This window comes from Osmerus eperlanus, chromosome 3, assembly GCF_963692335.1.
Source record: "Osmerus eperlanus chromosome 3, fOsmEpe2.1, whole genome shotgun sequence".
Lineage (NCBI taxonomy): Eukaryota > Metazoa > Chordata > Actinopteri > Osmeriformes > Osmeridae > Osmerus > Osmerus eperlanus.
In genome coordinates, this window is record NC_085020.1 from 6,728,327 (window position 1) to 6,746,775 (window position 18,449).

The following is an 18,449-nucleotide window of genomic DNA, read 5'->3' on the forward strand; positions in this document are numbered from 1 at the left end:
TGTCTAGAGCTGGAACGGTACCTGCAGACAGAACCCAAACGTCTGTCCGAGTTGTTCGACGAGGAGCTCGACTGCCTCCTCACCCCGGCCTTCATGCACGGCACGGCTGGCGACAGCGACGAGGACCTGATGGACCCCCTCCTGCCCGGCCTCTCCGACCAGCCCAGCCCCCCGCCCCTCCTCGTCTCCCTCCCCAAGGTGCCCAGAGTCCTCCAGGCCCCCAACACCAGCAAGACCCCGGAGGCCGGGACCCAGGCGAAAGACGCCACGGCCACCAGCGGAGTCAACGCCGCCCAGCTGAGCGCTGCCGTCACCTCCCTCACGCCGCCCTCCTCGCCGGAGCTGGGCCGCCACCTGGTGAAGCCCATGCAGACGCTGACCGCCACGGCCGACGGCACGCTCACACTCAAACTGGTTCCCAAGAAGGTGGGACTGGGGGCCGCCAAGCTGGTGGCCACGCGCTCTCTGCCGTCCCCGCCAGGCCGGGGCGGGGCACTGAGCGACAGCGAGCAGGGAGGGGGGGGCTCCCTGGGGCTGGGGGGGGACATCCCGGAAAACAAGAAGAGGGTGCACCGCTGCCAGTTCAACGGCTGCAGGAAGGTTTACACCAAGAGCTCCCACTTGAAGGCACATCAGAGGACCCACACGGGTGAGACTACACACCACCAAACACACACCAGCAACACTACAGACTACACAACATCAAACACACACCAGCAACACTACAGACTACACAACATCAAACACACACCAGCAACACTACAGACTACACAACATCAAACACACACCAGCAACACTACAGACTACACAACATCAAACACACACCAGCAACACTACAGACTACACACCACCAAACACACACCAGCAACACTACAGACTACACAACATCAAACACACACCAGCAACACTACAGACTACACACCACCAAACACACACCAGCAACACTACAGACTACACAACATCAAACACACACCAGCAACACTACAGACTACACACCACCAAACACACACCAGCAACACTACAGACTACACAACATCAAACACACACCAGCAAAACTACAGACTACACACCACCAAACACACACCAGCAACACTACAGACTACACACCACCAAACACACACCAGCAACACTACAGACTACACAACATCAAACACACACCAGCAAAACTACAGACTACACACCACCAAACACACACCAGCAACACTACAGACTACACAACATCAAACACACACCAGCAACACTACAGACTACACAACATCAAACACACACCAGCAACACTACAGACTACACAACATCAAACACACACCAGCAACACTACAGACTACACAACATCAAACACACACCAGCAACACTACAGACTACACAACATCAAACACACACCAGCAACACTACAGACTACACAACATCAAACACACACCAGCAACACTACAGACTACACAACATCAAACACACACCAGCAACACTACAGACTACACACCACCAAACACACACCAGCAACACTACAGACTACACAACACCAAACACACACCAGCAGCACTACAGACTACACTACCCAGGTCAATCAACGACACAACACTACAGAATGTCTCAGTGTTCCAAATTCTGACTAACATGGAAGTGAAATGCAATCCAACATAGTCTTGTTGATCTCATAGAAACATTGAGAAAATATTTTACTACCTAAGGGCCTGTTACAGCCTGTACTGTCAGTAGAACAGTCTCTCATCTTCCTCAGCCAGTCTCTAAAAAAGTCACAATGGACCCAGACCTTTCGTTTGAGTACCATATTAAGCAAATTACTAGAACTGCATTTTTCCATCTACGTAATATTGCCAAAATACGAATATTTCTCTCAAAGGATGATGCCGAAAAACTAATACATGCATTTGTTACGTCCCGATTGGACTATTGCAATGTGTTGTTCTCTGGCCTCCCAATTACCCACCTAAAAAATTTACAGCGGGTGCAAAATGCTGCTGCTAGACTATTGACCAGAACAAGAAAGTTTGATCACATAACATCTAATCTATCCAAGCCAGAGCTGACTTCAAAGTTCTACTACTAACCTACAAATCTCTGCATGGATTGGCACCACTGTACCTCTCCGGTCTCCTTGCACCCTATTGCCCCGCAAGGACACTTAGATCTCAAGATGCCGGCTATCTGGTGGTTCCCCAAATTAAGAAAAAAACAGCTGGAGGTAGGGCGTTCTCATATAGAGCGACTCTTCTCTGGAATAAACTACCCGTCTCAATTAGGGAGTCTGATACTGTTTCGACGTTTAAAATTAGGTTAAAACGTTATTGTTTAGTCAATTCTACGACTGTTAAAGGTAAGTATGTTACTAGTTGGAGGCAACGGGGGACGGGTTGTTTCCATCCTTATTCTTTAAGTATAACTTATTTTGGAGTTCTCTTCCCCTGGAACAGATTTCATGTTCCAAATGAGGGGGGCTGTCGCTGTCTTGGTGTGTGGGGTTGCATCAAATTCCCCTCTCTGTTAAATTGCTGCACCAGTCCACACTTGACCGGTGGGGATCTCATTCTATTATGACTGTAACTGTTAGCTGCTTCTGGCATTCTCTAATCCCTGCTCTCCTCTCTCTGTCCCCCCCCACACACATCCCTTGTGGTGTGGGGGGTTTGAGTTGTCAGCACCTGCCTGGTCGTCGGTCAGCCAACGCTGGACCTGGTCGCGAGTCTCCCGGTCCTGTCCTACATCTATAAAGTTGAATAATGGATTTTGGTGTTTTAAAGACCCATCGACACTGTATGACTATGTTTAGCCTGTGTTCTGCTCCTCTCTCCCACCAACCGTCTCTGGAGGAGGGGATCCCTCTCTAAATTGCTCCTCCCAAGGTTTCTTCCATTTTTTTTTCTCCTGTTGAGAGTTTTTTGGGAGTTTTTCCTTGTCTTCCTTGAGGGTTTAGGTTGGTTGAGGGGCAGTTCTATGGGCATATGTGAAGCCCTCTGTGACATGCTTGCGTGTAAAAAGGGCTATACAAATACATTTGATTTGATTTGATTTAATAGCAGCCAGGCTCTAATTGAGAGCAGCACAGTCACCACCCAGTCTTCCGACGTACACTGCTCCATGATTACCACATGACTGATAGGCTGACAAGGCTAAATGACTTCTCTCTGCTAATTCAGACATTTCTGCGCCTGTAGTAGCTCATAACCACTTCTGCACTCTCGTTGAACTTCAGACAGAGAGCATCCCTGACTAGGCTAATGCAGCCTTGGGAAACGCAGTGTAGCTTTAGCCTAAGTTTTAGCCTAGCTAATGTAGAGCAGCAACCCAAGGTAACATGTCGTCGGGTATTAGCATGGCTAATGTGGATCCCAAGGCCCGCTGTTGACTCGGCAGGTTTCATCAGCTCTGAAGTGGGCTAGCGAGGAGGAGGGAGCAGGGAAAACAACACCCTGAAGACACTGCGGCTGAGTGTGTGCGAGTGTGTGTGTATGTGTATGCGTGCGTGTTTGCCCAAACGATATGTTCATTACAAGAGCAGTACAGTGATGTAATTAGCTTAATCCTCTTTTTTGGTTATTATGTCCATAAATCACTGACACAGAAAGAGATTAAGATTAGTGGAGGGCTAGAGGGAGGCAGAAAGGAGAGAGGAGAGGCCTGTGTGGAGATGGAGTGCTCCATTAGACTTGTCAATAACAGTATCACAGCTGATAGAAAACCTCCTTTCGTTTTTTGGTGGTCCTCACGGCAGTTTATGTCTATGTGTGTTTTCCTATTCACAAAGAAAGTCAATAAGAATTGTTGAGATATTTCCTTCGTCATGGCTTTAGGGTACAATTCAATATTCATGTCTCTTAACTATTCAAAGCAGAGGCTTAGTGTCAGGTCAGCCAGTCAATGTTCCTCTCTGCAACTGAGAGGGGGCATCTTGCTGAGGATTGGCTGTGGGCTGCTTTGGTTGTGACGGTCTCCCAGCAGAAGCTGTGCCTGCAGCGAGCTCAGAGATCATAATAACTCTGCCCCGTCTCCAGCTGACTGAGGAGATGTAATTAACTGCAGTCGCGGCACCTGTGATGCTGCTGGGAGTATGGCGAGGTGGGCGAGGGCTGGAGGGGGGATTGGGGGGAGGAGGGTTGGTTGAAGAGGACCGGTTGCTAGGAGACCATTGCAAAAACAGAAGAGAGGCAGAAAATGGCTGATTTTTTTTTTTTTTTGGGGGGGGGGGTTCTTGGAGCACTCAGACTGTCCAACTACCCACCAACACCCAACCCCCCCAAAATCTACCCCCCATCCCTAAATCCTCCTTCCACTCTAACCCGTGCTCCCTCGGTTTTGGGTTGCCAGGCAACTGAATCACACTCATCCAGCGCTAGCAATAATTGGCTGGTGGCACAGGGTGTCCACGGCTGCTAGATTCAGCTGGCTACACCTCTCTCTCTCCGCCCCTATTCTCTCTCAATCTCTTTTACCCGGTTGCTAGGCTACTCCATCATGCATCCTCGCCTCGTCGAGTTATAATTGGCTGGCGTTTTGGTTGCCGTGGCATTGGTGGTTCCAAGCCGGCCCCTGCCTCCCCCTCCTTCTGTCAAAAAATGGAAGGGTGTTTGTTTGTTTGTGTGTGTGTTTGTGTTTGAGTGTGTGTGTGTATGTTGGTGGGTGGGTGTGTATGGAGGATGCATGTAGAGAGCAGAGGAAAAGAGGGATGGCCAATTACAGATAGGGAAAGAGGAGGTGCGAAATGTTTCTCTGTCTGGCACCTGCTTCTCTCCTCTCCTCTTCTCCCCTCTCCTTTCCTTTTATCTCCTGTTCCCTCCTCTCCTCAGTGAAGGTGTGCAGGGGGAGATACAGAATAAGACAGACCTCTTCAGAAGCCTATCACTGAGGGTAGAGGGACAGTATCCTGAAACAGTATCTGTGATGGGCAGTATATCCTGTATCTACAATGGACAGTATGTCCTGTATCGGTGATAGACAGGATTTCCTGTATCACTGGAATCAGGTCATGAACTGAGGTAATGCTGAGGTAAATTGTCATCCTGCAAATATAAGAAAAGACAGGAGGAGAGATAGAAGGAGGAGAAAGGAAAAGTACAATGACAGCTTTCAGCCTCACCTTCTCAACATCTCTTCTCTCCTTTTTTCTTCTCTTCTGATCCCTTCTCCCCTCCGTCTTCGAACGTTCTGCCATCTCATCCTTTACTCCCTATTGCATCATCAAATGCTCAGCAGATCATAGGCCTTCCTCGCGTTACATAAACCAGAATCCCCCCGTCTACGTCTGAGAGTGGGAGGCGCACGCCACCCCTGCACTGCCCCCCCTCGACTCTCCGTCATCTGTCTCTCGAGCCGCACGAAAACCAGCGGGTCACGTGGCGCACGGGCGCCCGTGATTTGGAACGTTACCGCCGCTTCCGATTGAGCCGCTTAGATTTCACTTTAATGGCACTTTAGTCTAGTTAGGAAGATTGGTGGACACGGTGATCAGTGGAGACGGTGGCAGCTGGCCCACTGGAAGCGCAGTATTACTCCCCATTAGGCGCCATTAAGACCCCAATTATCGTTACCACCCCAGGATCTGTATCAACTGTCGCCGTCATAACATCCCCTAACCCTCCTGCAATCCCCCCTTCCCCGATCTGTGCCCGTCCCATTTGAAGACAGTCTGCTTCCCCTTGAGGGGATCTTCAGGCCTGGGACCCCCCCCCCCCCCCCCCCCCCTCCACAACACCCCCCCCCCCCCCCTGTTCCCGCCGGAAGGCCTTTTATCAAGGAGATAAAACTACAGCCTGCGAACAATAGAAATCTCCTCTCCCATCTGCTTAACAGGGGAGCGCTTCATTTGAATTACAGATCCATCCTCAGGGGCATGGAGGGGAGGGGAGGTGGGGGGAGAGGGAGGGAGGGGAAGTTTCATTTTCAGCGTGATTCGGGGGGATTATGAATTAACGTGCCTTGTCTGAAAGACTTCATTTAGAGCTCCCGGGTAGGCTCATTTTCCTGATTGGTTTATTGAAAACTCTGTCGTATCTACCTAGCCTTATAGGTGTGTTAGCCAGCAAACACAGGTAAATGAATCTGTCATATTAACCAATCTCTGTCTGGGTTTATTAACAGGACTATTACACACAGGGACCTCTCTCACACCGTGCAGCTCCACTCACAAAGGTTTCATGATGATAATGTTTCTGACAGACCTCTCTCTCTCCCTGTCTCTTTGTCTCTCTCTTGCTCTCTCTCTCTCTAGGTGAGAAGCCCTACAAGTGTTCCTGGGAGGGTTGTGAGTGGCGTTTCGCCCGGAGTGACGAACTGACAAGGCACTACCGCAAACACACCGGGGCAAAGCCCTTCAAGTGTAACCATTGCGACAGGTAAGACGCATGCTGACATACAACAACACATTGACGCAAACACACACAGAAACATACACAGTAAGAACACACACACAAACACACATTCCTTATCATTACACACTTAGCAGATGAGGTTTGGATGAGGTTATATTTATTAATATGAACCAAGCTTCCATCATCATGTGTTTCTCCCTCCTTCGTCCCTGTCATTCTTTCCTACCTCCTCCATCCTTGTCATCCCTCTCTCCCTTCTCCCTCCTCCCTCCTTTTCGTTCATCCATACCTCCTCCCTCCTCCTCGATCTCTTCGCTACACGGCTGGTCCCGTGATTGCCATCACCCAGACTCCGTGAATAGACCAACCTCACACTCACTGCTTGTCCTGCCCAACCTGGGTGCTGACACACACTGAAAATATCAAATAGAGAGTAGAACATGGTGTGTGTGCTTAAAATGATCAAGTTACGTAACAAAAGCATTGGGAGCTTTGGAGAGAGAGAGAGAGAGAGAGAGAGAGAGAGAGAGAGAGAGAGAGAGAGAGAGAGAGAGAGAGAGAGAGAGAGAGAGAGAGAGAGAGAGAGAGAAAGGCTACCACACACACACACACACACCCGCACACACACACACACACTCTCATCCATTATGGAGCAAAGTGTGACACTCATCAGACCTCTCTGTCCCCTGGAGACTCAAAGATTCAAAGAGCAGCCCTTTGTCTGAATCTAATAGCAGTGTGGGTGAGTGTGTGTGGGTGTGTGTTTGTGTCTGTGTGTGTGTCTGTGCGTACGGTGGACTTAAATTTGCATTAGAGAGAGGAATTGACTGATAGGCTGTCATGTGACAATAGCAGGAAGCTGTCATCAACCTCACACACATGGCGCCGCACTCAATTACACGCCGGCATCAAGACACACACACTGAGCACACTCTGGGTGGAACCCTAATTACCAAGCGCTTGTTTCTCTCTCCAGAAGGGGACAGCTTTGAAACACCCTCCTTTATCCACTCGAATGACACGGACCCTGCATGTCCACAGCTTGACCAGGTCCAGCCTTAGCTACTGTATCAGTGGAGCGGAGAGCCAGGCTGGCCCTCTCACCCAGACAAAGACCAGGGGGAGTGCATAATCTAATCCTTGTTCCAGCACTCATTACCAAATGTATTCTGGCTATTGGCGAACAAAGGGTCCGTTAGGAGCTGGCATACTGTTTTGGTTAATTGACTAAGCCCAGATGCCAGGTCCACTTTACCAGAGCCTGGAGTCTTGGATGTGTACGTGTGTGTGTGTGTGTGTGTGTTTGAAAGTGTCTCCTTCGTCCCGCCCCTGAGGGAACCTTAATTGGACCCTTTCGGTTCCTTCTAGTTTGGATTTAAACCTAAACCCCTCCAGAACACTGCTGGAGTCTTCTAATCCCACCAGAGCACTGGGTGTCGTAGTGTTCTGGCACAGGCACACACGCACAGAGCAACACTGCCACAATTAAAGACATACACATAAATAGACACAAGAAAACACATTCCTTCCCGTAGATATACATCAGGAACATGACCAATCACAGATACAGTATCAAACACACAGCTACCAACACTCACACACACACACACACACACATTCTGGCAGGGGGTAGAAAAGCTGTAAATAAAAGGATGGGAAAAAGACAGCGCTGCAGTAGGAGGAGATGATAAAGAACACCCAGAGTGGAGCCCAATCAATACCATAACTCCTCTGCTGATTATGTGTTTGGACAATTACGGCACACACACACACACACACTGTGAATTTGTGTGATTGCAAGCCAAAATGTGAATGGGATGGGAGGCGTTTGAAATCAAAGCCACTGTCTCAATAGAGCCCCAGTGTTTGAACGGGGGAAGGCAAATTAGCTGTCCTGCTACAAGGTGGGTGGGTGAACAATATAAAGCCTCATCCAAAATGGCTACCTTGTTTACGTTCTCCAGAGAAACAGATTGCGGCCACTCCTGGATGGATGCTAATGATACAGTTAAGAGATAAATATGGATCACAGTGCATTAGGCATCTGTCCCCACTCAGTCAGATGTCTGCAGCTCGTATAAACAAGAGGCTGGCACAGAGGTTAACTCAGCTCCTTTTTTTAACCCACCCACCCACCCACACACACACACACACGTCTGCAAACTCTCACACACCCTTTGAAGGCTCAAGTGAGGGACGCGCCACTCAGCAGACAGACTGATTTTCCCTCTGTGTGCAGCCTGTTCAGTCACCTTAGGGAACAACTCGCCGTGTTGACCAGGAGGTGCACGCATACTGCATACACACACACCCACGTGTACACACATACACACATACATTACCATCAGAATGGCAGGCAAAATGGTGTGACAGCCGTGGAAAGTTGAACAGTAAATACAGTGTGTTGCCACTTTCTCTCTTTAGGGACACGCACACACACACACGCAAACATACACACAAGTCCATCATTAATCCTGCCTAATCAAGCTGGGACCCCCTGCTGGGCAAGGCACGGGGCAGGAGGGAGATGGAGGGAAGGAGGGATGGATGGAGGGGTGTAGGAGTGGAAGGGGGCAGGGGCATGCCAGCTGGTGTGGCGGCCCCCTCGCAGGGCCATCTGTCCAGTGACCCCCCCAGCCCCCTCAGCCCCCACCAGCTCCTCTCTCTCTCCTCTCTCTCTCCCTAACCCCCACCCTCACTTACACCCCATACTACACCATACAAGACAGACAGGTACAGCACAAGCTCCTTAGGGACAAGGGGATAGCAGCGGGGCAGCGGCAAAACTGAATAAAACAATAAAAGACACAGAGGAGAAAGGGAAAGATAGAAAAAGAGACATGGAAAAAAGTCATTTATCAGATACCCGAAATAGCAACCTGCATGCGGCATGCTGCCATTTCGAGCTGGTCAGTTCCCACGCTTGAAAGAAGAAATAAGGGAGGAGAGGGTGGGAGGGACAGGGAGAGGCTAGCTATTTATCTCTGTAACTGACTCCCATAGTTCCTGACTCCTAGTACCTGTTCAAATCTCTGCTTCTAATTGGCTGAGAGCCCATCCTTTCAAAGGGGCTCACCAGGGTTTGTGCTTTGTTTCTGGACTAATTAATAATGCATACAGCCTTTGGCAAAGTTAAATTTTAATTGTTTTTTTTTTACTCTCCCACATTTTGCTTTCCACTCCTTTATTCATATCATTGTGATACTTTGTTATGGTATGGCTGAAGGTAATACAATAATCCTTACAAAGCCACAATAAAAGTAAAGTACAAGTGGCTTTTCTGTCGCATACATTCTCACCCACTTTTATTTATCGTTCTTACCAGCGGTGGTAACCAGTGTGTGAGCTAAATCGATTTGAGCGCCCAGAAGGCCCTACGGCCACTACCAACGCAAAGTCATCACTCAAATGTTGCATTACTAATGACGACTTGCGTTTCCGCGATAGCGTTCGACCTCCAGCGGCGTATGAATCCTAAACTCCGGTATTCAGACGCTGATTTGTGGCGGCGTTCGGAAGAATTACGGCCACTTCTCTTAATAAAGGAGGAAGCAGAACGGTTCCTGCTGAACTGACGTCCTCATTCTGGAACGTTAGGGCATTAACGTGAGAAAAATAAGTGAGATCTTATTATTCATTTCTTTAAAGGAGCAAATGCTGTCGAGTTGTTTTTTTGTTATGCCACAGCTCATGTGTGTACCTCTCCATCTGTAAACTCACGCTGCCAGAAACTGGTAATCTGCTGTCTCTTATCGCTGGTTATTTAATGAATATCACTCCGTTTCGTTTGCATTTGTAGTGTTAAGTTATTTAGTATTCATCAGCTCTCTAAAGTATCAAATATCATGCCTCCAAACTACTCCACAGAGATTATTTTATATTATGCAGTGTAACCCTAACCCTTTATTTAGTCAAAAAAGCCTGGCCAAGAAGGCAGAAAACGTCCCATGGCATCCCAAGTTAAAGCAGTTGCAGAAATATTACAAATTAGGGCACGAACCAAAAACATTTGTGTAGGGATATAATCTATTCTAATAAACACATTTACTATCCACATTAAAATCATTTATCGCCAGGGACTCATAAGTGGCACCAGCATCTCCAGACAGATGCGACAGTGAGACATTCCAAGGTGTTGGAATGAGGCAAAAGAGCAATTTGCCCAAGCTTGCCATGTAAATAACTCTCTTTTTTTCCTCCCATTTTCTCTCTCTCTCTCTCTCTCTCTCTCTCTCTCTCTCTCTCTCTCTTCTCTCTCTCTCTCTCTCTCTCTCTCTCTCTCTCTCTCTCTCTCTGTCTCTCTCTCTCTTTCTATCCAGGTGTTTCTCCAGGTCAGACCACTTGGCCCTGCACATGAAGAGGCACATCTAAGGGGAGTCAGGAGAGAGAGAGGGAGAGAAGAAGAAGAGAAGGAGAGATAGGAGAGAAGTGAGGCAGGACATGTCGAACCACACACCAGCTCCGCCTCAGCCCGTCCAGAGACCACCCTTGCCGAGACCTGACACCAGGGGAGCAAAGCATTGTGGGGGATCAAACCCTGGAACAACTGGCAACACCAGATGGTCGGCGAGGAGATGGAGTAGAAGAGGGGAGGGGCTAGTTGTTGTTTTCTTTCGATTCACACTTCCATATTCCACAACTTTCTACAGTCTACACAACACTCTTTGATTGCATCGCTTGGTAAGCCCTACTTTGGGCTATGGACTCAGACACTGCCAAACCGAAACTCTGGTCCGACAGGACCCATTTTCACCTGTTTCTTTACTGTACATTCAATTGGAGTGGAGAGAAGATCATAAGGCCCTATAATGACTGTGCTCAACTCTCACATAACAATCATGAGTGACTAGCAGAAACAGCGAGTGGGTTTTAAAACAACTTTTATCTTTTCTCTCCATTCAACCGTTTTCTTCTCAATTTTACTGTTTGTTTTTTGCAACATGTAAAAAAAAAAAAAAAACATAATACTGCAGCTATACAGGAATCTCAGCAAACTACTCTGTGTGAAGTCAACAACCAAGCCAAAACCGCACGAGAGGACGATGATGGCGAGGTTGGTGGTGGTGATGATTATGTTAAGGATGAAGATGGAACTATCGAGACCCACAGCAGAGCCTCCACCTGGAGTGAGCCTGGGGTCATGTGACTTGGGGGAGCTCTGCTGTGACCCCTGTCTTTCCAGGGCTCTCCTCTGGGGGGCGCTCTTCTGTCTCACCTTCACGCCTGCCACCTCACAGGCAAACTAACAAATGCGCAGCGACACTTTCTTGCCTTTGTGTTTTTTTTAAAGACATTTATTGTTATAATTATCAAGAATGATGGTTTTTTTTTTTTCTCTTTGGCTGAAATGTCTTAAAATTCACTGAATGATGAAAAAAAAACAAAAAAAAAAACATTTGAACTACTTCATGAGGCAGAATGTGTTGATCTGGAAACGGGGGACCACAGAACAGACTTTCTCTCCTGTAGAGCAGCACAGACTGGACTTATTAGCAGCTATCTCACACTGACAGCAAAGGAGACAGAGGAACAAGGAGAAGTCACACAAACTCTGAAAAGTGCAGGATTTATATTGTTGGACTGAATTGAAAGAGGAGGCCGTCTGGTTTTCATTCTGATTTCCTCCCATGCTCTCAGTCTGAAAAGAAGACCTTGGCTTGACCCCGCTGTGGCATCGCTACTCAGCCAAGGAGGCCAGGAGAGCTGGAACATGTTCTGCAGCTTTGTGCTGGTTCTGGAACTTTCCACTATGGAACCTGTGCTGGGGAGGGGCATGCTTATGGCCACACCTCGTGCTAGGGGGACTGGGGAACTGGTTGGCTGGACATGAGTCTGGGACTAAAGACAGCCAACCCCAGTCAGAGACAGAAAGAACATGTCATGTCTGCTACATCAGCCTAGAGGAACCTGCCTGTTTCTTATTCATTGTCTGCACTGACTTTTTCAATGTTATCTCAACTTTTTTTCATACAGTCAAAAAAATCAGAAAAAAAGAATACAAAGGAAAAAAACGTCATAAAAATACAAAAAGAAAATTTACAAAAATAATTCTGTTTCTCTATCACATACATAGAGCCGGTGAACACAAACTAACACACACACACGGACATACACAACAGTTTTTTATTTACTCATTGCTCCTCTTTCAAGATAAGACCTGTAAAACATACGAAAATAATTATATTGTTAATATACATTTGAAAAACAAAACACTGCATGGAAGCCTTTTTGTCACTCACACACACTCAGATAACACACACACGCACACTGCTTCCTGGATTATTTGTTCTGCTCCAAATTCTCTCTCAGTAGGATTTTAGCAACTGTTGTTTTGTACAAAAAGATCTGCTGGAGGGTTGTGGCTTTGAAGTGAGAAACAAGCTCATTCTCATGTTCAAACAATCGCCATAGTTGGGCCTAGGCCTCTGTATGTTAACAATCAGCTTCTAAAAGCTTGGGACCAGATTTTGCTTCTGCCCCAGGTATGTGAATTCCTACATGGCCTTGCAATCAGGGCATTATCCCCTCTATGCCAGACTCCTTTCTCCTACTGCATATACACTCCAAGGGCCCCTTACTAGCATCCTATGCTGGCTGCTGTATAAGAGTGGGGTAGGGTGGTGGTGGGGGGGGGGGTTTATGGAGGTGGGGGTGTAGATTCCATTAATGACTCTGCAGTACCATGCATCAGCCATGCCAGACTCTACTAACGGATCCCAGAGCAGCCCTCGGGGCCACGGTGCAGCTCAGAACAATCGATACCAAAAACCTCCAGCGCAGACCTGCCCTCCAGCCAGGGACAGGTTTTGGCACTCAGACCTATCTGGGGGGATCGCCTCCCTATGAGGTGTACTGGCGGCAGCTCCTTCTCTACACGAACACACACAATCACACACTCACGCACACATCCACACTCCATATCTCTACAAAAAGACAATGTAAAACAACAAGAGATTAAGATGACTCTGATGTTCTGCTTTCCCGATTCCGTTGGACTTCTCTGTTTCTTGTTTTTCAAAGCTACCACAATGTTTATTTTTCTCCAAGTTGGTTGATGCGAGGTCATGCCAAATTAACAGAGAAATGCAGGGGATTTTTGAATGGCCCCGCTCTTATATAAGTACGTACAATCATGTGTGGATTGTGGCACTTTTCGGAGAGCTTTGTGATGGTATGTCTGTGAGCGTGCCCATGTGAGAGCACAGCACAGCTCAGCTAGATGCTGGCTGGAGGATCGACATACAGTAATGATGATGATGACCACTGCTAGACTGCAGGTTGTGTGTGTGTACAGAGAGTGGGGAACAGGGATTGTACTGTATGTGGGTTGATGAGGTGAAAGCTTTCAATCTAGCAATGGCTGACGATGCTTTTGTTTGGTTACATTCTGGCCTTGTTTCTTTGACCCTTAAAACCACCCAGATCATGTTCATTTAAATAAGGATCTTACATACCTTAGAAACACACTCTGCTGCATAGGTGTGAGTTAGCCGGTGAGTAAAAAAAATGTCACTCAGTGTCGGCTCGGTAAGCTCTCTTAGAGCCCCTCACTCTACAAAGCTAACACACATATTTAGTCACTTTCAGTCCCCTCATTCAGTCCCATTAGCCATGGACCGATCTCAGCCTCACATCAAAAACAAACGTATTCCACAGTTAAATGTATTCCATTTTCATGGCATTCCCAGCCTAGTGTTTAAGCCTCCTGTCAGAACAGAACAGAACAGTGCTGCCATGGAGATGCTCTTGGTTCTCTGTGGTGTTCTCAGTGCTAGTGGGCTAGCTTCCCACGGCTCTGATTAGCATTAGTGCTCCAGGCCCCAACATGGAGCTCTCTGGTCTCTCAAGTCGCAGCCCCACTAATGAGATAGCTGTTGGTCACTGAGAAACCAAGAGGATTGGGGATATGACAGCATGAGGGACTGTTAGTGAAATGGTTTCAATAGTCAACAGCACTGGGGAATATGCCATCTAACCAACATGAGCCCAATAGCTGTAGTTATAAACCAAGAGATATATAATATATTTATTAGAAGACATGATTGAAATTGAAGAGATATTTTTTTGAAGAACAAACAAATGTTGTTTACCCTAGGGATTAACCAAATGACAAAATTAGCCCGGCATTTATATCTCATGGATTAGAGATGGGATTAGCGTTAATCTGAAAAACCCTTTTAACTATTTAAAACACAGTCTATGTCACCCCCCTCTATCTCTCCCCCCAACCCTTCCCCACCTTCCCTTACTCTACAAGTGCCGTTCAGACAGCCCTTCCATCCCTCCCTCTCTTTCTCTCGCTCTTACTCCATCTTGCAGCAGTGGTCCATGCACAATCAACTGCAGGAACTCTGTATGCACACTTACACTTTGCCCAAAGATTAGCAGATTTGCAAGTAAACTGCTGTGAATGACAGGAGAGAATCTGAAGAAGAGAATCCGTAACACTCAATTTCAGTTTAGCCCTACCTTTTCCAACTTTACTTTCAACCCCACATGACATTTCAATCTCTGATGTTTGATAAAGTTACATTCATGGTTGTTCACGGTTGTAAAATAATGGTCAGAGATCTTTAGGGTGGCAGTGCAGGTCGACTAGCAGCCTAACCACTCTAATGTAGTATTAGTTTCCATTAGCTTCTTAGTACAGTGCAGATAGTACAGTGGAGTATCATATTTCAAATGTCAAGTCAGAGTCAGACGGTAGCTAACTGTTGCCTGCAGCCAAGGTGGAGCATAATGCGCTGGGCAACAGTAATGCATTCGGTGGCTCATCCAGAATCTCACTCATTTTTAATGTTTCTGCTCGTCTTCGCAAACATGCCGTGTCACTACATGGAAATTTACCGCACACACTACATGTGCACTGCTAGCATAGTCTGTTGGAGCACTTTGTCAAATATCCACTTAACATTTTGTGACACCTTATGATGCACTTGTAACAAGAACCAACTAGATCAACTAAGGACCAGCCAATATGATTAGATTTTTTGGACCAGTCCACCATCTTGAAATAACAGAAATAGCCATGTTGGTTAACATCCGGACTCCTTACTTGTGGACTTGTTTGGTCCTGTTTTGGCAATTGTTGTCATGGTGGTTCTGTTGAAGTGCATCCTGATGTGACTTTGTCTGTATCTGCTGTGTTTGTCCATGCTTGATGTGTCAGTATAAGGGATTCACAAATATGATCCCTTTTCTCCTCCCCTGCGTCCGTGTCCCTCCGCCTCCCTCCTCTCACTCCCCTTCTCACACTCCTCTCCCCCACACATTACCCACCCACCTTCTGAGCACACTCTGAGCAGGAAATGGTATCAGATCTAACCTAAGGAAACGACTGTACTGTAGCACACGTAGCTTTCTCTGCGTCAGCTACCAGACTCGAGAATAGAGGAGTGCTGCTGTGGGTTGGGGTGGTCAGGTAGTGCCTGGAGTGTGTAACAAACAATCCTCCGAGACAGCAGCCATGGGTCTAAGTGTCAGCCAGGCCGGCCAACTACATACCTCAGTGAGCTGTAGATGAATGCTGAGCAGACAACCTTCCCTGTAGTTAGGCTTCTATTACTCCTGCCGCGGAGGCTCGTTAATGCGGGCTACACCTACACGTACATCTCCTTCCTCCCACCTCTCCACACCCCCACACAACCCTCTCCACACTCCCTCTGTCCTCACCCTCCCACCTCTACCCCCCCCTCCCCCTCACTCATTGCCATGATCACTTCCTTATACTTTCTCTTTTTAAGTTCCTTCTTTTTTTCCTATTTTGCTGTACAAAGTGTTTAAAATATTATTATTTGTATTATATGATGTTAGTATGGTAATGTTCTTTATTAAGGAAGAAGAAAAAATTTATTTTTGTTACTGGTCTGTTTCATAATTCTTTTTTAAATTGGTATTGTAAGATATCTATGCAAGAACTGTTCAGTGGAGCGTTTTTATTTAAGAATGTAATATGTGTAATAAATGGTAGAACCTGCCCTGGTCTGGCGTTTGTACTCTCTCTGCAGCCTTTTATGGCCAACAGCAAAGTGTCCCATGGACAATACCCAGAGAAACACCTCGTTGCACCTTTTCACAACACCACACACACTTCCGGCCAGGCTTTCTGTAAAAAGCGCAGCCTCATTATAAACTCTGGCTCTATATAGAAATGACTAATACAGCTCAACAATGGCTCCCTGCACTGGCGCCAAAATGACTTCCATTGTTGCACGCGGGACATTATTCTGGATAATGGTTGAGCCGCACTGAGAGAGCGTAGGCGCACGGTGAACACCACATAACCATCGCTCGCTTGTCCTTTCTGCCTACATCGGTGGCAATTCAGGGGTTTTATTACAAATGAGGGATTCTCATGAATATCCATGGCCCCTACCAAACAGTCTCTCCAGGGCTCGGAGACTAGCATATTCCTTAATTAGAGCATTTACTAACTCGTCAATGACCCTGCCGCCATTTACAAAGCCAATGCCCATGACTTCCAGATTAAAAGGGGTAATCGAATAACTAATGGCTAATTAGGGTGCAATTACGTAGAATAAAAGGGGTTCTTCTATGCCATATCCATTCCGTAAACGTCCCAGGGTGACTGAGAGATTTCCTTGTCAGGTTCCTCAGTCATGGCTAATGTCGCTAATTTAAATTATCACCGTCTTCAGTCGAGACTTCAGCGACATGCCTCCAGACCACAGGCGTCTGTCTTTCGGAGTGCTGAGGTCACCTGTTTTGATGGATGGAGCTGTGTATGCATCATCCGCCCAACCACTCCACATTCTCATAGAGCAAAGCCATTATATTCACATTTATTTCAATAGCCCTGTATTTGCTTTGCCCATGGAGTGCATATGTGCATATGGAGACATTTCACAGGTAGTTTGCGTTGACTTGAGATGATGCTTATTTCCTAGGCAATAGAGATACTCTGCATTGTGCTAGCTAACCAAACACTGTGTATCGTTAAGTCTGATTGGGTCAGACATTTCAGCATATTACAAGCTTGTTCATCTCTTGTTAGAGGAAAAGGAGGAGAGTTAGCGGTTTCTAATCTTATTTAGCACAGTGTTGTGTCAGTGAGTGTGTAATACAGCAACCATCAGCTCTCCTATAAACAGAAATCAACAGAAATTTGATGAATTTGCCTTCTGCTTATTCCCCACTATCTCTCTGGAGGGCCATGTCAGCTGCTTCCTGTGACCCACAAACCCCACAGTCCACCAGTAGCACAGCCTCAGCCCTACACCCAGCCTCAGCACCAACCCCAGCCCCAGAGCTCCCAAGCCCTGCCTTGCTGTGTCCCACAGTAAGCCCTACTCCTGGCCCCAGTCAGCCCAAACCCCCTAGCCCACAGTCCCCCAGACCCTGCCTGGCTATTTCCTTTAGCTTATCAGCAGCAGGTCCTTTGGACAATACCCAGCCTCAGCTCCCCAGTCCCAGGCTGACTGTGTAGAGGAACACTAGAGTGGGTGGCACAGAGATGATGACCACAGCTAAATCAGTTACCTCAATATGCTTCCCTCTGCCCTTTGAGTCTGGTGATAATGGTGCTAAAATTAGCCTGTTGATTGAAGGGAAATTACGGCACAGATGCGATTCTTGTTTTAATTTAGCTGAGCCCTGTAGCGGTAGATGATTAAAAAAAGGTCATTTAATTAAGCAGATGACGGTAGCAGATAATCCATAATTTTCAATATTAAGGCCTTGAAGGCCCTGTAAGACTAACTAGCGCTACTGCTGCTGTTGCTGTTGTTGTTGTTGTGTACAAGTCCCCTAGCCGTACGCGCTCTCCTGCTGGAGGTGATGTAAACATTTTCGGTCTCTCCCACCGGATCTCAACCACAGAATTGAAGAAACAGCAGCCCGAGCGAAGCCGAGGGAATTTCTTGTCTGAAAAACTGAAAAAAATTAGATGAGGCTGGCTTGACTTCCACATCTCATTAGGGAAGGATAGAATAAGGAGAAACATGACTACTATGAGAGATGTTCTTGTAGATTTAAGGACTTCTTTATTAATCTATCTTCCATAGTAGCGGATATTTGCTTGGCTCTCAATCACCCCCCAGACACAACACACACCCACGATAAGCTTGCAGATACAGCTCACCCTTTACAGAAAGTAGATTTATAGACACT

General features: G+C 47.1%; 1 protein-coding gene across 1 annotated transcript in view; it reads left to right on the forward strand.

Annotated features, from left to right (window-relative positions):
• Positions 1-16,296, forward strand: part of LOC134017335 (Krueppel-like factor 7) — a 40,073-nt gene extending 23,777 nt beyond the window's left edge. The window contains exons 2-4 of the mRNA XM_062456842.1: positions 1-649; positions 6,221-6,344; positions 10,640-16,296. The exon at positions 1-649 is cut by the window's left edge and continues 3 nt beyond it. Of these exons, the coding sequence (XP_062312826.1) occupies positions 1-649; positions 6,221-6,344; positions 10,640-10,691 (825 nt within the window). The 3' untranslated portion in view covers positions 10,692-16,296. The remainder of the gene's footprint in view (positions 650-6,220; positions 6,345-10,639) is intronic.
• The last annotated feature ends 2,153 nt before the right edge of the window (positions 16,297-18,449 follow it).